Raw genomic sequence first — 27,091 nt, forward strand, 5'->3', positions numbered from 1 at the left:
GCGGGGCCGACCCGCCTGAGAGCCTCCCCGGGCGCAGCGGGCCGCCCGCAGCCCCCGGCTTCCCCCGCCGCATGCCCGGGGCCGCGCTGGGGGCCGCCGCCCGCGGTGGGGGCGAGAAAGAAAGTGAAACCGGGCGGGGTGGGCGCTGCCGTCCCGCCGCCCTGCGGGAGCGGAGCGGGCAGGGAGGCGAGGGGCGGCCATGGCGGGCACGGGCCGCCTGCCGGGGCAGAGCATCGTCCGGCCCGCGGCAAGCGCGGCGCCGCCGGCTTCCCCCTGCGGCGGCGGGAGCGAGCGCACATGTTGCCTCTCCAGGACTGTGGAAGCGAGAAAGGCAGTTACTCTTCTTTTCCTCTGTCTGGTTTCTCCCGCTTCACTCAACTTGGACAGCGAAACTATGCTGGTTGCCTACGCTTTTGTGTGATTTTATGATTCAGAGCGCTCTGAGGAACCGAATTATGTATTTTTTAGTCATATGTACTTTCTAGTCATTGCAATGTCATTTTTTGCAAACAAGCATCTCGTTCATAGTACGGCATCTGACTTTGCAATCCTCTCTCCATTCCTTGAAATTAATGTTGTTTGATCGGCAGTGATCAGGTACAGGCAGCTGTCCACCATCTGTTTCAGTCCACTAGAGGACTGATTTCTGGCCCAGAAGCTCTCTGAATGCATCAGAACATGATGCCCAGGCCCAAGTYCTACTTCTGCTCCATGTTGTGTTAATGCAGTTTCAGGACATGGGGGAGAGCTAACATGTGACTCCCAGAGCCTGGCCTTATAGATGTGCTCTTATCTTCTAGACTTTGAAAAACCTAACTTTTTTGGGGGGGAGGGGAGGGGAAGCTGAATTTGCAATGTCAAAGAGGTTGGTGGTGCCCTAAACAAAGCTAGAGTAACCATATGGTTTATCTTTATAAAGTATTTAAAGATTTGAACATTCATGTGATTCTTCTTTGGTCTACTTCTAGACAGAAGAGGAAACAGAAGGAAATGGCCTGGTCTTGTTAATGACTAATTACCAAAGTACAAGCCGCAGTAAGATGTTCTGATTGCTGACCTGTGTGGCTGTATCTTTGCCAGCTCTTCTTTGATGATGTTAGTGTTACTTGATGCTACATAAAGCCATCACTTCTGCGAAGAAATTCTTAACGCTTCTTACTGTTTGAGGGAATGCGTGTTGAAAAACTGGAAGAAACTGATAAATTTTTGAGCTGCTCAGTCAGAACATCTTAACACTGGTATTGAGGGTCAGGGAGACTGCTTTCAGTACTGGCTGAATCTAGCTGCTGTCTCACTCTCTAAGAATAACGTTTAAGTGGTCATCAGTAAACGTGGTTCAACTGTGGAAGGCCCACTTTTCCCTATATGTTTGAGGCTAATCACAAGTAGGCCTTGTAAGCATTAAAGCCTGGAAAACATGAAAACATGAAGTACTATAGGGTTGGGTTTAAACAGTATCAATTTTAAATCTAATTTGCATTGCACTTTTGTTAATTTCATTTGCTTTGGGATTAGTAGTACCAAAGGAGTACTGGTATGATGGTATGACAGATGACAGGTCTGCCCCAGTCTTATTTGTTATTTTAAATCAAAGATGTTTTGGCAGCATTCTAGGAGTGGTAGAAATCTTAAAGAAGTTAAAGGCCTTATGTTTTTCCTAATCTAAAGCTATGAGTTTGGATAAAGTTTACTGTGACAATTTCGAGTATGTTTCATTTTATTAATAACAGTTGGAAATGACTGCTTTGTTAGGGCCATTTAAAGTGTCTCTCTCCCTATATGCTTTGTTCCCAAACTCAAAAGTTCTAACATCTTTGAACAGTGCTTAAACAAGTAGCTTCTTATATCTCGTTAGGTAATCCAAGCAAACATCGCTTATCTTCTCCCTGGATGATACCATCACTTCCAATCAATGAAACATACTTAGTGAAAGCACTTTCAGTAACAGTTGCATTAAAATATCTGGTAGTTTGCAACATCAAGCTTTTTTACAGGAATTACAAAATACTCTGACTAGTAGTTAAAAAAAAAAAAAAGAGAAAACTGATCTTGTCTTTTTCTTTTTTATAGCTATTTCAGCCATATCGAGAGTTTGTGTTTGTGCAGTACCATATATAACAAAATCTGAGGAGAAACTTGTATCTGTTTTCAAAAATTTACTTGGTGGTTCTACTGCAGTAGATGGTATCTATGCAAGGTAATATCAGTAACAAAAGTCACATGGAACAGCTTGGAAAAAGAATTTGCAGAGCATCCTAACAGTACCACCTTGGCTCAGGCAACTGTTCACAAATAAAAAATTAGTATCTCAGGGTCATATCTCTAATAACTCATAAAACTGAGTCCAAAAAGCATTAGCTTCAGTGCTCCAGTTCTGTGTTGCTACAGTTAGCAATCTGGGGAGGAGAGAAGATAGGTTGCTGGTTCTGTGTCGATATAGAATTTAAAAACAAGTACTGTAAGACCAACTAAACTGATGATTAAGCATTATTCTGTTGACAGTTAATTCAGTGTGTCCTCCTTTTAAACCATCTTTCTATTTGTGAATCATAGGACATTTCCTCTTAAGTCATAGAAGWTTGTCAAACATTCAGTTTCTTGCTAGTGTGTATAAGTATCTGAAGGGAGGGTGTCAGGGGGATGGGGACAAACTCTTTTCAGTTGTCCCATGTGACAGGACAAGAGGCAGTGGGCAGAAATTGAAGCACAGGAAGTTCTGCCTGACCGTGAGGGGGAATTTCTTCACTGTGAGAGTGAYGGAGCACTGGCACAGGTTGCCCAGAGAGGTTGCGGAGTCTCCGTCTCTGGAGATCTTCAAGGCCTGCCTGGATGCAACCCTGCTGAGCAGGGAGGTTGGACTAGATGATCTCCAGAGGTCCYTTCCAACCTTACTGATTCTCTGATTCAAAATCTTAAAAGCTAATTGTGAAAAATAATTGCRTTTCATGCTTATTTCTAATCTACTGAGTATTTCTAGATAGGAATCATTCTTGGTGAGTGAATCCCAGAGACTTACTATACACTGGCCCTATCACTGAGCTTCCGTTGTGAACTGCTTACAAAACTGTACAAGTGCTCCATGATATTGATGTAATAATATAAGTATTTTTACAACATTTTTTTTTCCTTGTATGCTGCTTTCTATATTCTCAAGCTTCCTCAGTCCTCTAACAGAATGATCTCCTAAATGCTGTCCTCTCGGAGTCTGGGCATGGGGTCTATGGTTTGGTGGTATGCATCTTGCTGATAAACAAAAGCAGCCTTTTTACTTCTTTGGTTACTTGTCCTTTGATCATAACATTTTCAAGAGTCACGAATGCAGTGTTATCTGGGGAATGTCGTTGTGTGACTCTCCAGTACACAGATGAGGTTTTTAATATTGGTGTTTTATATTAGTGACTTGGTGTGACTGAAAAAGGGAAGCATTTGAAGTCAAAATTTTTGTTGGTAGTTTGAAAGCTGTAATTAATGAGGGGATTTCAGCTGGCTTCTTGAAGTTCTGCATACCTGCCTGCTGCATGCTCATTGTTCTGTCCATATCAAGAAGTTCCTACAGTCTTAGTGTTTGGGATTTTTTTGTTTTTATTTTGCCTTTTTTTTTAATGAAAAAGTTTATGCATCCTAGTCTTTCCCTTTCTCCCAGTAGGGCTGTGTCGTTCTTCTCCATGTTGTTATCTCTCTCATTACCCTCTGAGACCATGAGGGTTGTGTTCACTGATCGTGCTTCCCAACCCACAGGATTCTTGTCCTCCAGTTCTTCATTCATCTGATGTTAATCCCTGATGTACTACCTGACTGTTTTCTTTCTCTCTGATGCCCAATGCTCTGGTTATCCCRTGTTTTCAGATTTATTTTTTTCTGCACAGGCAATAAATCTTCAGGGTATCAGTAGTCTGAAACTGTACTGGGAGCATCAGCTCAGAAGAATTGTATTGTTCAATAGGAAGATGTTAGTGACTGGCATACATCGAGGCTTTTACAGAACTCCCTGAAGTTACCTGACCTCCTAAACATGTGCCTAAAGTTGTATATTCTAGCTTCCATTTTTCTTCAAAGTCAATGATCTTCTACCTTCTGAAGAATTGAATGTTTTGAAATTTTTGGCCCAGGTTGGCTGCAGCATGAGCTGCAAGTGAGGAAAGACTATCAAAATGAGGACTGGACATTGTTCACTAAAGCTATAATGGCTTATTTTGCTTTTACCAGTAAAATGTACCACTGCTGCTTGGAATGTTTTGTAATTAAGCTGATAGCTGTAATAAGTTGCCATGCAATTACCCTAGAGGAGGAGCTGACTTGCTATATAGACTATAAATGAGCTCTGTTTCTGAATTCAGTACTTTCTGGATGCTTCAGTGAGGCTTAAAAGATACTTTTCATCACTATTTATCTCATATTTTGAATTTAAAATATTTATCGTTTTGACTGACTCTTTCTCTACATGGACTTTAGAAGAACACTTGCTTCTGGACGACTTCATGTGTTTGTGTATTTATCCTCAGGTTTCTAACAGGCTGTATGCCATTTAGAAAACTATGGGTATGCAAGGAAAAAACATGAATATTCTTTAATTTGTTGGGATTAATTAGTACTTTATAACCATAAAATATTCCTGTTCAGGTGCACTTTTGGGGGAGGGGTTAATTAAAATCTTTTGGTTGARATGTGAATGTGTCCTGTTATCTCCTGTGATGCTGTCAGTGGAAAGCATTGGAAACTTCTGGACTAACCCTTCTTTGTAAGAGATGCTTTTTGCTGTATCTAGGTCTGTTATCTTCCACGTTTTGGTTTGTAGTGTTTAAGCCTTTTTTACTTTGTACTGTTACAAATCCCAAGTCATCATTGCTCTAAAGAAATACTGTAAATGTACAGAATTCAGGCATTTTTTAAATTAATAGTAGGTCCCTCTTTCCTGTGTGACTGCAGCTTTTACTCTTGAAAAGTTGATATTTTTCCATATTCATTAAGGAACAGGAGACTTGTAGCAGTACGAGAAATAGTGCAGCTGACTTCACAAACGTGTAAACAGTAAACATAAGGCATTTTGTCATCTTTGTTACGATCATCTTAAATGCCAAACAGGAATTTTTGGTGGCAAAGAAATCTGTCGTAAAGCATTACTTTTTTTAAAAAACATTGTATCTTCTCTGAGCAATTTAGAATATACTTAGTTCTAGTGCTTACACTTGACCTTGTTTTTACAGTGAATGTGGTCACTTACAGCATCTCTGCTGATACGTGCAACTTCCATAGAAATTCAGGTGCTTACATGCTGTCCTTATTTTTCTTAGTGTTGACTGATATCTTAACTTTTTTTCCTCACCTCTGATCCGCTTATCTTTCATCCTCTGTATGTGATGGATAGTGACAGAACACAGAGACATCAAAAATGGTACAGTGGGATCAGCCTTCAGTCTTGCATAACCTGCATTAGTGTATCCCTCTCGTCTCGTAAGAGCTGATATCTCCCAGTGTTTCCACTGTTAGGTCTTAAAAAGTATCTTAATCTGCATTTGCTTCACTTAGGCTGTTTCAATAAGTCTTCTGGCGGTTTCTATAAGGCTACCTATCTATGGTAATTTGAAGGTAAGGTAATTTTTTGACCAAAATGGTAAGTTTTTACTTAATTATTAATTTTGTTTTGACACTTGCTAGCGAGTGCCTTACACTTCACTTCCTATTGTTGGATGCCCTTTTTGTTGACTTAAAGATTGATTCTTCTGAGGTTTCCTCTTGCATTCAGATAACCTCATTCTTTAACCATACTGACCTTTGATTTGGTTTTGCATTTCCATTTTTGTGTGTGGTATACTTTCCTTTTGTGATTGCTTTGGTAACTGCAGTAGCTTTCCTGTTAAATAGAACTGCTGAACAGTGTTTTTTCCTCAAGGGGGTCAGTAATTTACATTACAACTGCTGTTAGTTACATCTCATCTCATTGAGTTATATCTGATAAAGCATTCCCTTTGTTCCCAGGTGCTGGTTCATCTCCTCTGGTGTTAACAGTGGTGTTTTCCCTGGAGGTTATTGGCAACCTTTCCTTTCAACCACTCTATTAGTTAAACCTGATGAAGGTTTAAGTGAGCCAGTCTTTCAGATTATGGCATCTTTCTGCAAGGATTTCAAATAATATATAATACTGGAAGTTAAGGGGATCTTAGGAGTGCTTTATGGAAGTATATCCGGTATTAATGCCRGAAGCACCTCTGCATCACCTAACTCTGTAGGTTGTATATGAGCATGAAGATGCCCCAGATACATCTCTTCAGGTATTCCTTCTTTCAATAAGCCATTCTAACATTGCTTCCCACAACTTTAGCTTTCATTTTTATTGGTCACTTTTAACAGGTTAAGGTCAATTTCCATGTAAACTGGAATGGGCCATATCTATTTCAGTGTACCAAAAAGGCTTGCACTACAGTGACCAGTCTGTAATTTGAGCCCTAAATACTTGCTGCACAGCCTGAAGTGCCCCAGCTGGGTGGCCTAGCTACCAGCTTCCACGTTTAGGCTCCTTCAGATGTATTTTCCTCCTCTTCCCATAATTCTTCGTGCTTCTGGCTGTACAGTGCCGTGGTTGCAGCAGCTGCGTTCTGTACACATTTTGCACTAAAGATCTTTTAATGTAATTCCAGAAAGTTCAAATATCATTTGATCTGAACTGATACTATTACTTGTAGAGTTTCAGTACAGGCAAAATCCTGCTGGCTAGATATTCTAGAGTTCTTTTGCCTTTTTTTTTTCCTCTACTCTAGAAAAGGCTTTGAATTATCCTTCTGATTGTTCATGTTAAGCATCTGCCAGACCTAGCTGAGCACTAGGAATGAAAAGGAACTTGGCCACACCTGAGTTCTCTACTCATGTCAGACCTAGGTTCATGTTCAAATGTGTAGACTTTAATATTAAAGCCATTTCATTAATATAGTTGCAATCTGTTGCATAACACAGCTTGTGGATTATAAAGTCTTTTATGCCAAAAAATTGTCTTATCTAGCTTATAAAATGCAGCCTCTACCTTTTTTTTTTCTGATTGAATACCTGTTAATTCCTTTCCTCCCAAAATTTAACTTAATGTTCGATGGATTTTTATTGGATGGCTGATCAAAACAGAATTTGTGCTGCAAGTTTTTGTCAGCAGACTGACTTAATTTAGTTAAATAGGGGTAGTCCCGATAAAGATACTCTTTGTTCAGAGTACAGCTTTATTTTGATTAAATTTAATAAGGAGTTAGTACAACTGTAACAGAAGTGTTCTATTTCAATCATAACATAACCTTGTTGTAGATGGTTGTTCCAAGGCTATTCATCATAATTTGTGTAGAGAAAATCTAAACCACAGTCTTCAAACTAAGCTTTGAAAGGCTGTTGGGCTACTTTTTTAATCTTAAGGGTCTCCTAGTCTCAGTTAGGGTTGAGGGAGGTTGGTGGTTTTCTGTTTAGAAGAGATTTCTTACAGAGTTTATGGTCACTCCTGCTTATCAAGAGCACATCTATACCAGTCCAGCTTCTATCATCTCCAAACTGAAAGCACTGATTTATCTCATCAATAGTATATTGATTCAGGTATTGTCCATTGTCACTGATTTGTCTTTGTGCTCATCCTTAGAATACAGAAAGATGCAGAATTTTATCTAACAATAACAAAAGTTTAGGCATCGTTATAAACATCGTTTTCATTGTTTTAAGTGTCTTGCAGATTTATTTCAATGGCATTCTTTGTCTCCTTTGTAAAATATTTCTGCTCCTTAAGGCTTGATCTTCCCCCAGACTTTTTTTTCCACTAGACATTTCACTACATACCAAACCTCCAGAATGTCACTGTGGTAGGGGCATATTATTTCCCTGCATCCTAGTAGTCCAGAAATCCTAGTTAGCTGTTGGAGCTGTCATGGTGCATTGTAGATAAATGTAGCCTGTGCCTAAGAGCTTGAAAGCAAAATACATAAACCAGATAAGCATTTTTTGACTGACAGATGAGGACTTGAAATGCAGAGTGAAAAAACTTAGCACAGTAGAAACCTATAGCAGAGTTTGGGAATGGACCTAGAGATTCTAAGCTTCAGTAAAACACCTTAAGAACAGTGGAAATAGGTCTTAGGCTTAATTTCTTGTATACCTCCTATACAGTGTACCTGGAGTAAGCAAAGGTTGGAAAGTGTGGTATTTTTTACTGACTCTTTGAAAAGGAGTAGTTTGCAAGAAGTCCTGCAGACATGTTCTATATCCCAAAGAGTGTTTTGATTTTTATAGACAAAACTAATAGCTTTATGGAATGTGAAAGGAAGCACAAGTTATTTAGAACTACAGATATAAAGAGTGCTTAGATGTGAAGTATCTTAACTGTCAGGGATGCATACTTTTCACTCTGTTTAAATAGATTCTAATATGTGAGGAATAAAATTGCATCTTACAGATACAACTTGTAAAATTAGTAAATTGTCTTCTTCAAATACTTGATGCAGTGTAATTGATAAATTGACACTTCTGTCATAAACATTGATTTTGCTTAGGTTTGAATCCTTAGAAATAATTTTTTTCTGGATACTAGGCAGTATATATTTTCAGATGAAGATCTAATTTAATAAGTCAGAAAAAGCAGCTAAATCAGTGATAATGTTTGAGGGACTTCAGTGTTTTTTTAGGTTGCTTGACTGGCATTTTCAATCTGGCTGTTAGCATTTCAGCCTGGTTTCAGCCCTCTAGTTCTGGCCTACAGCCAGAACACCTTGTTTTGTGCTCATGCTTCAAGGCAGAGTGAGTATAGGAAGTCCCTAAAGAAAATTGCATTTAAATGCAATAGGAAAAGATGGAACTAATTCACTGTGTCCAGTGTACACTGTAAGTTAATTTGGGGTTTGTAATCCATTTGATAGAGAAACGTTTGGCTGGAGGAGATATCTTTGAACTGCAAAAACCAAAGTTTTTATTGGAGGTGGTAGCTAAAGATCACACAAGTTTTCATTATAATATAGATGTTGACTTCAGGAACCTGCCCATATGAGTTAACTTGGGTAATTCAACTTTGTCAAAGAAACCTGAGTAGGCAAGTCTCACATGGATATAGTTTTCTTTACCTTGCTTGAACTGTTGTGAATAAAAACGGCAGCATTACATTGTTTTATTCTAGAGCATGTTACAAGGAATTCTAATTATTGGCTTGCATAGTTGTTCCTGGGAAGTCTGCTATGTACGTTTTAAGTTACTAGGCTCTGTGTTGAGGGATTACTCTGAAATTGTGAAGCTGTTGGATACCAGTAGRATGAAGAATAGAAATAAAGTTAAACAAATTTCTCTAGTGATATAATCAAATCAAGAAGGAGCCTCAGCTAAAAGTCCACTTCTTTGCATGGTTTTGGAAAAGATAAAATTTTTCACACCGTTACAGTAACGTCTGTGGTAACAGTGCGAAGCAAGGAGTTTCTGCTTTCCTTGCCTTAAAGCAACTGAAACTTCTGATCGTTTGTTTCATGCTTTTTTCTTGGAGACCATTCAATGCCCTTTTTCTGTAAGGGCACTCTGTGTGCATATTCATAATGCCATTAGTTAGAAAGACATGTCAAATACAGCTTGTTTTTTTTTTTTTTTTTCAGACTGCTTCATAGTAGTGTGGAGGGGTTTTTGTTTGTTTGTTTTCCTTCAAGTGTGATAATATCCTGGAAAGAATTGTCTGCGGACTGGCAKCGTGATTGACTCTTTTGGAAGTTCTACATAGAACTGACGTTATAATTTGTGGAGGGAGACATTTTCTTTATAGCTAGAATTGAAGCTAAAGCCAACTGATGTCTTTAGGTGTGACTTTATTAATAATAAGCCTTCTGCTTTTGGAGTAGTTATGATACTAGAACAGAATAGGCTTGTGCTCCGTTAAGTGTATCTGCTTTGCAGTGCTTTGTTTGAAGTCAAGGCAGATAACGTGCARTGACAAGCTTGGTATTTATTTGATTGGCCTTAAAGACTTCACGCAAGTAAAAATAATGGAAAGATTTTTAAATTGCCTTTTTTATTATTTGAATGTTTCCTTGCAGCTTTCAAAACCCAAACACAGCAGCATTGTGCTGGTATAGGAGAACCAGAAAATGCAGTTGAGCAGTCTAGTTCATTGTCCAAGCTGAGTGAATTGCTAAATATAAACAGCCTTTGAGAGGAAAAAGAAAACTGTGTTTTTAAAATCCTTTAATATACAGTTTTAGTAATATGGGTAAGGGAAACTTACAAATATTTTATTTTGAAAGTGTCAGAGGTACATTTTAAAAAGCTAGGAGAATAGGGAAGAGTTTTTAGAACTATTCTTGAAGCTATCTATTTTCCAGTTTCTCGAGATACTAGAAAATACATTTTTAAGGTGACTTGGAATAAGAGGTAGCAGCAAGTAACTTACAGTGATCTCATGCTTGAACCTCTGAATCTACTGGGCTTTAAGAAAAAAATTTGATGTGCCTTTCATGCTTCTCTGAATTTTGCTCTGATGTATTATGGTGCTTTACTCTGCCTTAGAGACAGTTTTCTCTTACAGAGTTTATAGATGAGTTGATAGATTTTTCTTTTGGTCATAATTAAAAAAAAAAAGATTTTGATAACCTTTTTTTTTGAATGTCTTAAGCTGATTTATTTATCCTGTAACTTAAACACTAATAGTATCAAATTTATGTCATTGTGTATTCATTTTGTGTGATACRGAATTGTGAATTTTGCACAGAATTTGCTTTTTACCTATTAGGAGATACCGAAGTTGCAGGTTGAAACTAGATTGTTCAGAGTGTAGTAGTTTCAAACAGTGTATTACCCTGAATAAATCTTTGGGTAGGTTTACTAGTTAGCAGTTGCTAGTACAAGCTGTTATGGTTGAATCTCCTGTAACATCATATATGACCGATATCCATGTAACATAGGCTTTCAGACTGCAACTTTTCTTCCTTGATTTATGCCTAATGTAAAATTTTACAAGGGGCCATATAGCAATCTTTGCAGGGGGATACAAACCTCTGATAGATTTTGTAACAGCATTACCAGCAGTAGCAGGCTTGTAAGCTGGCTTTGACATAACCAGAGTTGGAGAAATCTGCTCCACTCATGATAAATGAGACACTTGCGTAGATGCCATTGTCAATGCCTTATTGGGTCTAGGTGACTTCTGTTTTGAGCCATATGACTATAGCCTTCAAAACTGCAAACAGATACCTCTCTTTGGTAGTGGCAAACAAATTTTTACTTCCTGTTGCTATCAGGTTTGGCCAAAGTGCAGCAGGGGAAAAACTGACCAGGCCTGTCAGCACTCGCTGCTGCTTCCAAAAATCCTAGCCAGTGTCTTTCCTAGCTAATCAAAGTGAAGTTGTCATAGGAGTGGAGGAGCTGACCATGAAAACTGTTTATTCTGTGGAAAAGGCCTGACACTGAAGCAAAGAATGAGATAGTAGAATCAATCTTTTGAACTGAAAACTGGAGAGGGCTAAAAAAGGGGGAAATCCATTAACTATTTTTTGGCTATCTAGAATGTGAGTGGGGGAATAATAATAGTCCAGAAAAATTGAAGTTGCTCCAAGCTTTAATATACAACGATAGAGCTCTGCTGAAAACTGTAATATGCCCAATGACTTTTGATTTGTTTTATGGTTTGTAGTGATGGTTTGAGTTCTTACTGGAATTTTTCTTAATGTAGGTTACACACTACAAGCAATATCCACCTAATACAAGCAAAGTATATTCCTACTTTGAATGTCGTGAAAAGAAGACTGAAAACTCCAAATTAAGGAAAGTGAAATATGAGGAAACRGTTTTTTATGGTTTGCAGTACATTCTGAATAAATACTTAAAAGGTAACTCTCTCAAATTCCAGGAACAGTATATTTGTGAATTAATACTTTCATTTTTCTCAACCATGCTGGAGTCATATAGTTGAAACAATTTCCAGGTTATTTTGTTACAGTGTAGGTGCTGACATGCATAATTTGTGGGCTAAATGGAAATAAATGGAAATGGAGTAAGGCTGTTAACAGAATCACAATACTGAAGATTTGAGGGAAAATATTTCTCATTTTGCATAAACTATAGTCTGTTTGCTGATATATTTAGTGTATAAGCTAATAACTGTTTAAATCTCCTTTAAGTTTCTTTTGCCACTCCATTTAGATCGCTGAATATGGCAGTTACATATGAAAGTATTTTCAGTATTGGCAGTTTTAAGAGTAGCATCTAAAAATACCTTGGTGCTATTCAAATTTTAATTTTGTTTGCTTTTAGCATTATGTGAAAATGTCTGCTGTTCTGACCTGAATTTTAGTTACCTCGTGTCAAGCTTTAGAAAGAGAATTTTAGTCATAGCTTATGTATCTTTGCCACAGATATTTCTGCCAATTCCTGTCCAATATTGGCGTTAGAATAAAATCAAAACACTTGAAAATCTTCTTTTCTTTTGTCTTTAGTAATCTGAAAATAATTTTCTACTATTTCAAATGACGTTACTCCTGAAGTAGTAGCAATACTTAGTTGAATAATGTGGTTAGTCTGTCAGTTCTTGTCACAGGAGTGGTTAACCAGAAATTGGTTGTAAGGTCTCTCCAGAGGGATTCTCTGTGGAACAGTATAGCTTAATACTTGTGCCAGTCAACTTATATCTTGTTGTATATAGCAGCTTGTACAATCATGACACCTCTATGGGATTAGTACTGAGACCAAAACTCTTCATAGATTACTGACCAGTTCTAAAATGGTAACGACCTCAAATTGTTCCTGAGTAACCTGCGAACCACAAATCTATTACCCTGCTGATTTTTCCTAATCTGTACAATAAATTAAAGTAAAATTTGGTTTAAGCAAAGCTAATATATTCTCTTTCTCTTTGTCTTCAAAAAGAGACATGGAGGATAACTTTGGGGATTCTGAACCTTTTTTTGTTATTTTATAAATTGATCGATACTTTAAGTTTTTGAGATTTTATCTGTTTCTGAAACTACAGGTAAAGTGGTGACCAAAGAAAAAATCAAGGAAGCCAAAGAAGTGTACAGGGAACATTTTCAAGATGATGTCTTCAATGAAAAAGGATGGAACTATATTCTGGAGGTAAAAAAATAATGAGAAATCTAAGAAATCATCATAAAGTATTTGTGAATCAACTGCAGAATAAATATAGCAGTTTCTCCTTTAAACAAAGATATTTTAACCATGATAGTGAAAGGTGGATAAACTTAGCTTTTTATGTTCAGCCTATAGGGAGTAGTAGTTGTCAAAAAATAATCATATAATTTTAAGTCCATAGAGAAAAGCAGTCTTCATCCTTTCAGATGCCAGATATGACTTTGCAGGTAATAAGGATTTATTGCTGCCATCAGCCAGCTAGAATAAGTGGGGTCTTGTTGGCAAGTCCTTATATAATATAGTGCTTAGTGGCTGGTTGGTTGTCATTTATATTGCTTTCTCTATCTAATTATAAATATTTTTCTTCTAATGCAGAAAGTATTACAACTGCTTGCCTGTATAAATAGTTCAAGAAAATACACGTTTTATTCAATGGTTTCCTAATTTTTTCAGCAATACTTAAGTTCAACTTTATGCAATACAAGGCTTGAGCACTTCCGATGCGCAAAGCCTCCCCGTGTGAAGAGATGTGAAAGTCTGTTCAAGTTATCCTTTCCTCTTTCCCTGTTGTATAAAAAGGTGTCATTTTTCAAATAAGTGGAAACATCTCTTCTCTGTAAAAGCAGCAGATTCAGACTCATAACATTCATCAGAGCTGATCTCTGCAGATTAATTAAATATAGTTTCATTGTGGGTTCTAGTAAATGCATATGTTTTGCATTTGAAAAAGCAATTTTTAGTCCCTTATGTCTTCCTCTGGATACACTGACCAAATGTATTTTACGGTGGCATGCATCTGTGAATATATCTGGGTGTCATCTTGCAACCCGAGTGGACCATAAGGTGCAGAAAAGAAAAGAGAACTTCAACTAAGTGTTGAAAATGGCAGCATGGTAAATAAAAACACTGTTTTCCAAGATGAAGTTATGGAGAGATTTGTAGAGGACTTTCATCTATTTGAAATACCTACAGATGTGAATTCAAACCAAATTCATATTTAAGCTACATTTTACATTGAGAACTACTCTCATTAGTAATTAAACTAATCTTGATCCCTCCTTGGTCTTAATTCAATTTAGCCCTTTTAATGCTGCACGCCTGTCCACACTGAGTTTTAGTGTATTTTAACTAATCCTGTTTGAACTTGTGCTTTTTGAGTTTAGTCAAAATAGACTTCCCAAGTACTTCTGTGCATGTGGTTTGTTCCTTGATTACTTTATTTCCTTGATCAGATTTTCTTGCTAAAATGATGCACATATAAAAACAAGTGTCATTTTTGCTGCTTGATCTTAAATACAGATGAGTCTCAAACTGGAAGTATATGTTTTCTTTGAGTCCTTGTATGTTTCTATAGGCACACTGAGCCCCCCACCTTGCTTGCTGAATTCCTGTATGTATTCAGATACATACCTACCATTGCCTGCTCCCTGGCTCTGCTCTCCTGTTGTCACATAMGGCCTACGTGTATCTACCAGTATCTGTGCTAGGTAAAGCAGAGGGAGCAATGGCTGTGTGAATGAAGTGCCCAAGTGAATCTGAAACATACATACATGAATTTGCTCAGAAAATAGATGAATGAGTAAATATTCACAGGTGAAGGAACAGAAGTGAGCAGTAGGCTGTCTGGGGAATGAGCAGGTGATAGAAAGGCTGAAAGTGGGCAGAAATTGATGAGAATGGATTGAAACGTAAGCCCTGATTGTTTGGTGGTAATCTTGGGGGAGAAAGATGGAAACTGATAATGTGTTTTGCCTAAAATGTTTGCCTGATATGGTTAGTGTATGCTACGGAGATGCCTTATTACAGGAAAGAAGTAAAAATGTTAAAAGCTATAATACACTGCTATAATTTGAATGTATTACTATTTTCTTCCACAAAATCAACACCTATAGCCACTTTTAATTCCCCTTAAGTTTYGTTTTTCTACTTTTTTCTACTTTTCTTTCTTCAATAAATCATTAATAAATAATTTTTGGCCATTTTGAAGGCCTCATTGTCTTTTAATGCAGACTAGTTATCTCCAAATCTGACAACTAAACTTTTGTGGTATAAAAACACAATTTGCTTCAGCATAATACTGTTCAGAAGAAACTTTTAAACTGTAATATTGGAGAGACTTGTGATGTGTATTGGGCAATAAAGAACATGCATTGGTGCTGCTTACAAAGCTGTGTAACTTCTCTAATGAAATGCAATTTTTTTGTTACCTTTAAAGTAGTATCTCATGTGAAGCTTTCTGTCAAAAAGTTTTAGAACACAAAATGTTTTAAGTACTTTTATCAGAGCTTCCAAGCTCAGCACGTTATAATTACTGTTTTATTGTTTGCAACTTACTCTTTAGCAAAAGGCATTTTCCACAAAATGTTTAATCTTTCAGGAATGAAAGACTGCATTTGAAAAAGAATGACACTTCAAGACTGGATTTAATGTTTAGTGAATAGCTGAGGATTAAATAGTCTTTAAAACAGCTGTTAAATGGATCCAATTCCRATAAAATAACAAAGTATTCACCTAGAGTAAGCAAAGTGGAATATTTGGAGGGGTCAGGTTTTTGTTTTGCTTTTTTTTTTCTTTTTTTTAAGACTTAATGGCTCAAGTTTTTTAGCTTACCTCGTGAGAAAGGCCTAAAGAAACAGAGCAGCAACTATTTCTTCTTTTGTTTATGAAGCATGTGTGTTTTTATAGAATATTTAAACCTTCCTGAATCATAAATAAAACTGATAACCATCAATCAGATTGATAAGGAGACTTTCCTTTTCAGGTTACAGGGTTTGGTTCTGTTTTTGATAAATAAGTTTTATGATATACTTGGGTAGGTGTGCAAATAAGCCAAATTATTTTGAGGGCTTAAGGAAAGAAAGAAAGAAAAGGAAAACTTCATTTTCATGAAAATTACAACCTGACTTATATCCACTGCAGTCAAATAAAGCAGAAATAGGTCTCAATCTTTCCTATTGTCTAACAATATTACTGTTTATCTCACAGAAATATGATGGTCATCTTCCTATAGAAATAAAGGCTGTTCCTGAGGGCTCTGTCATTCCCAGAGGAAATGTTCTCTTCACAGTAGAAAACACAGATCCAGAGTGCTACTGGCTCACAAATTGGATTGAGGTTAGTTTTCGAATGTTAGCATGTTTTTCTAAATAAACATTAATGCACTTAAGTTAAAGGATGAAAACCTTACTAATTTAAGACGTATCTCTGGCAGCTTTCATTTTCTGTTTTCAATAAGCATGGATTCTTTAGCTTTTACAGAGACTTTTTTTTTCCTACCTGACAAGTGTTTGTAGTAATTTTAGGGGAAAATCACAACAGTACTTATATCTAGTAAGAGAAGGAGGAGGAAAAGAGAGAAGAATTGTGTGTCTGAGAACAATTACTCCTGAGATGGTCACTCAATACCTGACCTACCTTATAACTAAAGGCCAGTTACTTAAACCCTAAAGCAAAGTATTGCAGCTTTACTGCTTTCTCAGCAGGTGCTGAAAATAAATAGACCTTTTTGTGTCTGATTAAATGCCATGTGGGAATTCTTTAGTCCTAAGCAAATATGTACCTGATAATGTGTTGTTTTTTGTTTTAGACTATTCTTGTTCAGTCATGGTATCCAATCACAGTTGCTACAAATTCTAGAGAGCAGAAAAAGATTTTGGCCAAATATTTGCTGGAGACTTCTGGCAGCTTAGAAGGACTGGAGTACAAACTGCATGACTTCGGCTACAGAGGAGTTTCTTCGCAAGAGGTAATACTAATTGTCTAACAGCTTGAGAAGTCTAATCCTTCTTAAATATACTTTAGAGCATTACAGCATGTATTTGTTAACTATTGGATCTAAATACAGTTGTGAAATTAGGATGCATAGAGCACGGTGTTTGGACTTACGTATGAGGGGAAGGAGGGAGGAAGTTGCTGGGGGCACACATGCCTGARCTGTACCCAAGTACTAGATTGGGAGGGCTTTTCTCCTTATGGAAACTCTTTCCTGTGGAAATGAGTGAAGAGTATATGAATGAAATGGTAACTGAGTTAGAATCTTGCTGTTTGGAATCTTACTGTTAGGCAGTAGTTGATGTTAGCCTTCTGTATTTGGTGTAGCAACGGAAAGTCTCATCTCTTTCAGACTGCAGGAATAGGAGCTTCAGCTCATTTGGTGAACTTCAAAGGAACAGACACTGTAGCAGGAATTGCATTAATTAAAAAGTACTATGGAACAAAAGATCCAGTTCCAGGATATTCTGTTCCAGCTGCTGAACACAGGTTAGATTTTTTTCAGCTAAAAAACCTTTTAAGAGTTTAACAAAATATAATTTTGTTTATCCATTTTTGTATCCAAAAACACCTGTTTCACTCCAAAGGAGGAGGCAGGCATAAGCTGTTTCATTTGTATCGTACAGTATTAGCAACGATTGATCCAGCTGTTTAGGCAGAACGCTAAATTTGCTGACTGCCCCTTTATGTTCCAGGGGTACAATGGTGGTACAGTTGTTTTTAGTTATAAGGAATGCTCCTTTCAGGTTCTAAGTAAATGTAGATTGTTCTTGTTACAAGTGGACTTGAAAGCTTACAGACAAAATAGATATTGAAGATTTACATTGTGAATAGCTGCAAAGCACTGATAAGAGTTTTTAATAAATTCTTAAATGTAACATCATAAATTGAACAGTCATAAAAGTTGCAGCTCTAGGCTCTCCAAAATCATGTTCTCTCTCCAAAAGAGGCAGTTACTCTGAAGCTTCCTAATCAGCATAACTAATTCAGCCTATGGTAAATCCTTGATCTCTCACTAAGAATTTGGATGGCTTTGAGAATATGGTACTAATCTCAAATAGACATTTGAGATTAATATCTTTGTCTGTCTGTCTGTCTCTCTTTTTAAATCTGAATCCTTACAAGGTCAGGAGTGAATAGAAATCTTTTGGATTTCCTTTTCATATCTGTATACTGAAATGAGAGTAATATAAAGGAAGGGACATTTGCTTTTCTCTTAGCAAGCACAACATCTAGTGCCTTGATCTGGAGCACTACAGCAGAGACACTCCAGAACTCCCACTTGATGAGTAGAAATAACAAAACCTAATGGAAACTTTTGCTCTTTAGTTTAGCTTAATACTACAGTTAAATCAAAAAATGATTGACCAAACAGCTATGAAATTAACCATAATGAAAGAAAACACGTGAAGCTAGAGAAGAAATGTATCTCGCACAGCATATTGAAGTAACAGCATCACAGCAGACAGCTTAAATTGTCCTAGTTAAAGTTCACACTGACAAATGAAGAATTCACTCACTCTTTTTTCAAGCTAGTACACAAAAGATTGCTCAGGGAAGCAATCCAAAATGTTCCAAAGTTCTCGAGGCGGTGTTATAATTAAGGTGCTTGCCTCTGGCACACCACTAGGTTTGTTCCTGTGACTGCCCTGACCTCTTTCAAAAGCATTTTATTCTGTCACTTCACTACTGTAAGCCAGAGCTTGTCCCAACAGAGAAGCTGATGATAGCATGTTACAGTATAAATTTAATGCACACTAGCTCTTACTGCACATCCGTGCTTTGTGTGAGCACATTTTTTAGGGGTTCATGCACAAGTTATTAATGTAAGTTTTATCAGCTGGTCTGTGGCAGCTAAATGCAGACTCTCACTGCTGATCAGCTGGCATTCAGTAACTTATTACCTCTCTTAGCAACTCTGTTGTATGTGCTTGCTTGTACCCTTATACCAATGGTAACACTCTGCATTTTTCTTARGAGAAAAGCCCTTGTATGAATGGTCAGAACCACCACAGTGTTTTTAAATCTCTTTTCCTTAAATAAATAAATCATGTTTTCTTTAAAATTTTTCCAACTTAGGTACTAGTTCTCTACTTTCCATTCTGTAGTCTGAAATTGCTGGAGTGGATGTGCAGTACTTGTGTCGGTAGTTCTCTAGTTGTCTGAATTTCAGCTTTAGCAAAGAATTCTCCCACTCTCTCATATATATATATATATATATATATGTATATATATATGTGTGTGTGTGTGTGTATATATATGTGTATATATATATGTATATATATGAGAAAGAGAAGGGTTTCTCTGAGTTGTAAAAGATGAGTTCAAGATACTGTTAGTGTATTTATTGTCCATGCAACACAGAATTGATAAGCATATAGTATATCCTATCTGTGTAATCATACCACCTTGAACTATTGCTAATAGGAAATACTGAATGTGTGAYTTAACATATAAATACTGTTCTAATGTGGACTTTCAATTGACTTCACAGTACCATAACAGCTTGGGGTAAAGATCATGAAAAAGATGCTTTTGAACATATAGTGACACAGTTCTCTTCAGTGCCTGTATCTGTGGTTAGTGACAGCTACGACATATACAATGCTTGTGAAAAAATATGGGGTGATGACTTAAGGCACATAATTGAAGCCCGAAGTCCAGAGGCACCACTTATTATTAGACCAGATTCCGGGAATCCTCTTGACACTGTTTTAAAGGTAATGCTTTCTTGAAGTCATTTGTATACAAGATTTGGAATGGTGGTTGTTTTTGTTTTGTAATGACTAGCTAACAAACATAGGAAACATATGTATAGCATATAGTTTGTGTTGGACATTTTAGACCTCTATAAAATCTAAGCATTTATATTGTTAAATATAATACGGAAACTCTCTTTTGCAGCCCAAATAGATTATCTTTTTTTTTTCAACAAATCAGCTCTCACATGCCATTCCCGAAGCTTTTGCAACAGTGATCAGTTCTACTGTCTAATGAGGTTGGAATGATTCTATAGAGAGAGGTCTCTCATCACTTAACAAATAAAACAGGAAACAGCTGAAGTATTAATAAATACAAGGCAAATAAGACTTCTTACCACTAAGGTTAGGTATCGATGCAGAGAAGGCAGAGTTACTGAATGGCTACTTTGCTTCAGCCTTGACTGCTAAAGGCAGCCCTCAAGAATCCTAGAGACAAGAAGGAAGGTCTGGAGAAAGGAAGATTTTCCTTTGGTCAAGGAGGATTAGGTTAGAGATCTTTTGGGCAAACTTGACATCCACAAATCCATGGACCCTGATGGGATGTAGCCACGAGTTCTGAGGGAGCTGGCGGATGTTACTAGGCTGCTTTCCATCAGCTTTGAAAGGTCATAGAGAACTGGAGAGGTGCCTGAGGACTGGAAGAAAGTCAGTGTCTCTCCAATCTTCAAAAAGAGCAAGAAGGAGGACCCAGGAAACTACAGGCCAGTCAGCCTTACCTCCATAGCTGGAAAGGTGATGGAACAGCCCATTCTGGATGTCATCAAAGCATATGGAGGAAAAGAAGGTGGTAGAAGGAGTAGTCAGCATGGATTCATTGAGGGGAAATCCTGCTTAACCAATCTGATAGCCTTCTATGATGGCATGACTGGCTGGGTAGATGAGGGAAGAGCAGTGGTTGTTGTGTACCTTGATTTCAGCAAAGCTTTTGACACTGTCTCACATAACACCCTCCTAGTGTGGGTTAGCTAGGAAGCTTCCCTAGCTCAGGAAGTGTGGGTTAGACGAGTGGAGAGTGAGGTGGATTGAGAACTGGCTGAAAGGCAGAGCTCAGAGCATTGTCATCAGTGGTGCAGAGTCTAATTCCCCAGGGCTCAGTACTGGGTCCCATCCTGTTCAACTTAGTCATCAGTGACATGGATGGAAGGGACACAGTGCCTCCTCAGCAAGTTTGCTGATGATACCAGACTGGGAGGAGTGGCTGATATACCAGAGGGCTGTGCTGCCATTCAGAGACCTGGACAGGCTGGAGGGCTGAACAGAGAGGAACCTCATGAGGTTCAACAAGGGCAAGTGCAAGGTCCTGCACCTAGAGAGGAATAACTCCATGCGCCAGTACACGCTGGGAGCTGAGCTGCTAGAAAGCAGCACTGCAGAGAAGGACCTGGGAGTGCTGATGGATAAGTTGATTGTGAGCCAGTGATGTGCCCTTATAGCCAAGAAGTCCAGTAGTATCCTGGGGTACATCAGGAAGAGTGTAGCCAGCAGGTCGAGGGAGGTGATCCTGCCCCTCTACTCAGCCCTGGAGAGGCCTCATCTTGAGTACTGTGTCCAGTTCTGGGCTCCCCAGTCCAAGAGAGACATGGAGCTGGAGACTGGAGAGAGTCCAGCGTAGGACTACAAAGATGATCAGAGGGCTGGAGCATCTGCCTATGAGGAACGGCTGTGAGAGCTTGGCCTGTTTAGCCTGGGGAAGAGAAGACTGAGGGGGAATCTTATCAATGTGTACAAGTATCTGAAGGGAGGGTGTCAAGGAAATGGGACTGCACTCTTTTCAGTAGTGCCCTGCAACAGGACAAGAGGCAACAGGGGGGTTGGACTAGATGATCTCCAGGGTCCCTTCCAACCTCAACCATTCTGTGATTCTGTGTGATCTAGAACCCTGTAATAGTGTACCTCACTGTTTTATACTACAAACACAAGTTGAGCACTCCTCCCTGTTTTGTAAGACTTGCACTGAAGTCAGTGACATGTGACGTTAAAGCTGAAAGACACTTTTTGCCTTGTAGCTTTTAAGAGAGCATAATGCTTTTTGCAAATTCATTGTAAAAACTGTTGATACCTCTGAATTAGAGTAGCTCTCAGCAGCGTTTTAATAAGAAAGTAGAGGAGATTGTAGGTATGTTGGCTATCAGATCAGATTTATACAACCATTTATAATTTTTTTTTCCTTTGAGATAAGTGACAAATAACAGATTGGAACTTTGAATAATCTTACCAGAGCTGATAAGAAAAAAACATCCTGGCTGAAGAGTTTTATTTTAATTATCATTGGTTAACAAAATTTCGGAAAACTCAAAGCCCCATGCACCATCTCAAGGGAGGTCAAAGAAAGAGCAGGATGTTAGCTGACACATTAATAGATTGTAGCAACCAAAATGAAAAGAGATGTGTGTGTTTACAATTAGCTCGTGTGTACAAGTTTGTAAAGACCATGTGGTTTCTGATTGCTTTAATCCAATGGTTTCCAGTACAATGACTGGCATACTTTTTGTTTGTGTGTTTATGTGGATATATTTAGAGCAGGGTATGTGGGTATATTTATGGGTTAGCTTTTTTGAGAACATGACTCAAATGTGGAAATTGTTTCTTTGCTGGAATTGCAGAACAGGGGTGGGGGAGAATGAGGTTTTTGTTTGGTTTTGTTTTTTGAATGTCTCTCTTCTGTTTTCAATAGGTCTTAGAGATCTTAGGGAAGAAGTTTCCCATTACAGAGAACTCAAAAGGCTACAAGTTGCTGCCACCATATCTCAGAGTTATTCAAGGGGATGGCGTGGATATCAACACATTGCAAGAGGTAGGGGATCATGTTCATGTCTCACAGTGAAGTTGGCAATGTTGTTGTTTAATCTGGAAACTATCATGGCTAGTTAGCTGTTGCAGCTTCCCTACTGATCCCATCCTGCCCTTCGTTCTAGACAGTGGCAGTAATATCCTAATGAATAAAACAAATTCATTACAACTCCAAACGAGATTAAGATGCATAAATAATTAAAAGGCATTTCCTAATCTCAGTGTTGTAACTCTTATCCTCCCACTGTCTCTCCTTTTGTTTACTTTCATCCTTCTTGTCAAGCCTAATTCAGATCAAGATCAAGATCAAGATCTAGCAGTGATTGTTCCTTTCATTGATATCTAAAGTACATTGCACAACTGCTGTGCTATAGCAATAGTAGTAATAGTGTTTGGCTGATCGGTTATGTAGCGTCTAAAGTGTGCTTGCACTCAAATTTTGAAGGTGTGGTTTTTGAAGGAGACACTTCAAAACAAGGCTAAGGAGTCCATTGATTTGGCAACTAATAGAACAGACATCATTGAAAACCCAGAAAATACAGAAAACAGACTAATAGTTTGAGTCAAATTGGACCGTGTTCGACTACTGATGCTTGAATCTGGTCAATATACATAACCTTTTACTAATGATGCGAAAAGTACAGTTTTAGCAAGACAAGAATTAATTATTTAGTAGCTACTGCATGCTGGAAGCTAATTATAAATTCACCACTATTGGCTAGAGGAAGATGCTAGCTGATATAATCTGATCAATATGGTACAGGCTACAGTAACTACACATGATGAGGAGTATGTAAAGGAAGACTTGACCTCATCAGGTTTTTTCTGGAACGTTTCATCGTTAGCTGAACTAGCGTTCAAAAATAGAAACGAGTTGGATGGACCTAAGATAAATTTTACTGTATTTTGTGGACGTCTGTCTTAGTTTTCTAGGTTGACTCACCTTTAGATTCTTTTTAACAAAGCTGAGTTTTGCCACTTCTCAAGTTTCAGAGCAAGAGAGACACCAAGCTAGTTCTCTAGCTGCTATGAAACTATCTGTATACTTAACATGAGTGCATAATGTGAACCTAAACCACAGAATTTTGGAGATGCTTGTTATTCAAATCTTTAATGAGTAGTTAATATTGAGATTGCTACCTGATACGACAACTTTAGTGCAATTATGCAGTACAGTTTTGCTCCTGCTCCAAAGGTCTTGAAAGCAAATTTGCTTTTCCCGTGACTTTTTTTTTTTTGAGCCTATACAATTGTGCTAATATGTTTAACAGCGCAAGCATGAAAGGTTAATAGCTAGAAGGAAAGTCTTATTGCTAGATACTGAGAAAAGAAAAATTGCTTGATTTTTATAAACTATTTATTCTCAATGACTGTTTAACAGAATTTAGTCATGAATTGATGCCTGTATTAGGCAAAACATGTCCCTGTTGAGATTTTCATGAGTCTGTGACAGGAAACAAGTTGGACGATTAATATTTTCTTGTAAAGAGTTTTCTTTCTTAACTGAATAGAGAAATAATTCCATCAGCTAAAGGGAGAAAATATGGATAGAAGGAATAACTCTTTGTTCAGATGATCTGCCTGTTTACRTATTTTCCTCATTCAAACTATTACTGATTATGAAAACAAATCTACCTGTAATACGTAGTAGAAAACAGTTGAGGATCTTGTTCCACAAGACTCATGAAGCAGGCATAGCAACTTGCTATTGCCTAGTGGCCTCCCTGTCATCWTCTTCTGACTCTGTAATCTTGCTGGATGTTTCGTGTCAACTTTGGTCATTAAATCCCCCAAACTAATCACAAATGTACTAGGAAACCAATTCAATCAGAAGTGGTCAATTTTCTGTTGTTCTAGTGATTGAATTGGCCCAATGAAGGGTCCAGTAATCACCAGCACCATACAGGAAAGAAAACAAACTGTTGATTGGAGTTGGGGGAAGCAGGAARGGAGGAAAGAGATGCTGCTCATTTGGCAGCAGCAAGTTATGTTGGAGCAGAAGACCATGAGCTTGCAGTCTGGTTTTACTTCCATTTAAAATTTCATGGAACAATTTTTACTCTTATGTCAGCAAAGTCAAAGTTATTATGTGGACTTTTAGAAGACTGGACAGTAGAATGCCATTTAAAAAAAAACCCTGAAGTAAAACTCTTCCCTTTCAACAAGGAGATGACATGAACAAATATCATGACTTTTTTTTCCCCTTTTCCCCTGCCCCTGTTAAAGCCTATGCAAGTGATTCTCTTAATTACCCTGTCAGTCCTAGACTTCAGACATGATCTATTGTTGTAGATCAAATCTATGATAATGACTATGGCAGGAAAAATGGAATGAGTAATGACTGATCAGTCTTGTTTAACTATCCAAACTAGCTGAAAAAAAAATACAGAAAACAACTCAGAGTATAAACTGGATTTTAAAATTCTTTGTTTTAATAGGGGATGCTGGTAGAACAGGTAAGGAACCTTTTCTGACTTTCTTCTGGCATTTTCACTTTTTTAAATCATTCCAATCTGCTAACTCCACAATATACTACACTTTCAAAGAATTCTCTTTGAACATTCAATTTCCAGCTATCTTTAAATTATTATCCAGAGAAAATCCTCTAATCTGGGGTCACAACTGATAATCATGCCCAGAATGGTCAGAGGACGGTGGTCAAAACCTGCACACCTGAACTATTCTCCTTGTATAAGTTTGAAAGTGTGATACAATGAATTCTTCTGTATGGTTTCCTCTAGGAGAAAATTCAGTTGTGTTTGGGATCTTTCTCTTTTCTTCTCTCCATTTTTGCTGCTGTTTAGAGGTTCCGTAAGTATAGAGAAGAGAGGGCAATCTGGGCCTCTCTTGTAGATCACTGGTACCTTCAGAGCCATGTTTCAGCTCTAGTCTCAATATCCCTTACCTTCTTCCATGATTTATCAGCCAAAGATCAGTCTGACTAAGGAAAATCCCTTGGGAAAGAATGGACAGTGGAAGCTAATTCTTCACTCAGTTTATCCACCTCTTGTTTATGGCAAGAGGTGGATAAACTGTCTGTAAGTGAGAGCAGGAACACTAGCTGAAAGGGCTTCTGATGCAGTCAAGGGACTGAACAGTCATGTGCCAGCTGCTCTATACTTGCACTAGCATCTGTTAATCTACAAGTATCAATGGCCATGAAGTCTAAGCCTTAGTGAGATGTTGTTTATGCCACCTTGCAGATGCCACGTCTTGTAGATACATTCAAGCAAGTTCTACTTGTGAGCATTTGCACAAATTGGAGAGGAGGGCAATGTCAGACATGATTTATAAGACCTGATAAGGGCAGAGGCAGGATGTGCTGCAGGCTTAGGCCTGGCTAGCAGTTTGTGTGGCTTCAGGACTGATCAGAGTCTGGACAGAACTTGCTCAGAATTTAGGTGGAGTTTACCTACATTTGCTTTCTCTAAAGACAGTGTGGATAAGCACAGATGTTATGCAGGCCTATTCCAGGCTAATTTCTTACTGTTCTATTTGGCCTTAAGCTTAAGGAGAGGGGATAAAAATCTCTTTTCTTACGCTTCCTCTGTTACCTTCATTTATTTCCAGAATGCTTAAGGGAGTATCTCATTCACGTATTTGCCCAAAATCCTTTATCCTCTTTTGGGTGTCCCTTTTAAAACTGGTTCCAGGAGAACCTACTAACCTGAAAATACAGCTTCCTTTTGTGAAGAGTCACCTCTGATGATGATGACTGCTGCTAAAATCCACAGGATTTTCACATATTGAAGAGGTATTGGTTCAAGATGCAGAACTTTCCAAAGGGTTCTCTTAAGTGAAAATCATGGCAGAGGGGAGGCAGGTCTGAATTTTTTTTTTTTTTTTTTTTTTGCTTGGCTTGTTGGGTGAAGCTGAGTAGGGTACTGTAAGAATGAGGGAAACTCACGAATGAGATCTTTCTGCAGGAGATCTTTGTTGAATCTGGTGGGAAAATGTTCAGGGTGTACTCTTGAAAGGTTATGGCTCTGCAGGTCACCTTTTCTTTTGGCTGGTCTCTGCCAGGTATTCAGACTTTGAGAGTATCCTTCAAGAGATCTACATGTCACTAAATAAATAAACAAAATACTAGTGTGCATTTTTGTTTACATTAACTACCAGTTTGCCACTGTCTGTGTCTGAAGTTGAATTGCCTCTTTTTTTTCCATAGGAAACTTTCACTTTGCCTTAGCCATCCTTTAAGGAAATGACCTCAGTAGCTGCTAAAACAGCCCTGTTTAGTGTTACCCTGCCATATTGCTTTTAATACAGAAGGTTGAGAGTGCACAAAAAATTCTGATGCTGTTGATTTCTGAAATTCCGCACTGTTCTCTTTGGATTAGTTCCATCCATTCTACTCCTCGGCTTCCTTTTCCTGGATGGTGTGGGATTTTGCTATTTCACCCACTCTAAAGTTTTCTCACCCGCTCTTGTTAGTAGAATGTTTGTAGCTATAAAGTCAAACACTCTCCTGTTGTGCCTATAACCATTTTTTCAGATTGTCATATGGGTAACGGGTCAGGGAAACAAATCATGACCATTTATGAGTATGACTTAACCAGCATTCATGACTCCCAGCTAGAGGATGACATGTATTTCTGTGGCTAGATTTAGGATGGAGAGGAAATGACGTAGTAAATCTTAAATTGCCTGCTGATAGGCATGCAGTTCACAGTGCTCTGAACCTGCCTGAGAAGGTR

The 27,091-nt window shown here is 38.0% G+C and overlaps 1 protein-coding gene across 1 annotated transcript in view; it reads left to right on the plus strand.

The window, feature by feature from the left end:
* The first annotated feature begins 199 nt into the window (after positions 1-199).
* The window catches only part of NAMPT (nicotinamide phosphoribosyltransferase), a 32,617-nt gene continuing 5,725 nt past the window's right edge, over positions 200-27,091 (plus strand). Inside the window, exons 1-8 of the mRNA XM_085325646.1 lie at positions 200-331; positions 11,657-11,813; positions 12,953-13,056; positions 16,057-16,185; positions 16,658-16,816; positions 17,195-17,331; positions 19,337-19,562; positions 22,279-22,398. Of these exons, the coding sequence (XP_085181772.1) occupies positions 200-331; positions 11,657-11,813; positions 12,953-13,056; positions 16,057-16,185; positions 16,658-16,816; positions 17,195-17,331; positions 19,337-19,562; positions 22,279-22,398 (1,164 nt within the window). The remainder of the gene's footprint in view (positions 332-11,656; positions 11,814-12,952; positions 13,057-16,056; positions 16,186-16,657; positions 16,817-17,194; positions 17,332-19,336; positions 19,563-22,278; positions 22,399-27,091) is intronic.

Source organism: Rhea americana, unplaced genomic scaffold, assembly GCF_003343005.1.
Source record: "Rhea americana isolate MKP2758 unplaced genomic scaffold, rheAme1 scaffold_1, whole genome shotgun sequence".
NCBI classification, from domain to species: Eukaryota; Metazoa; Chordata; class Aves; order Rheiformes; family Rheidae; genus Rhea; species Rhea americana.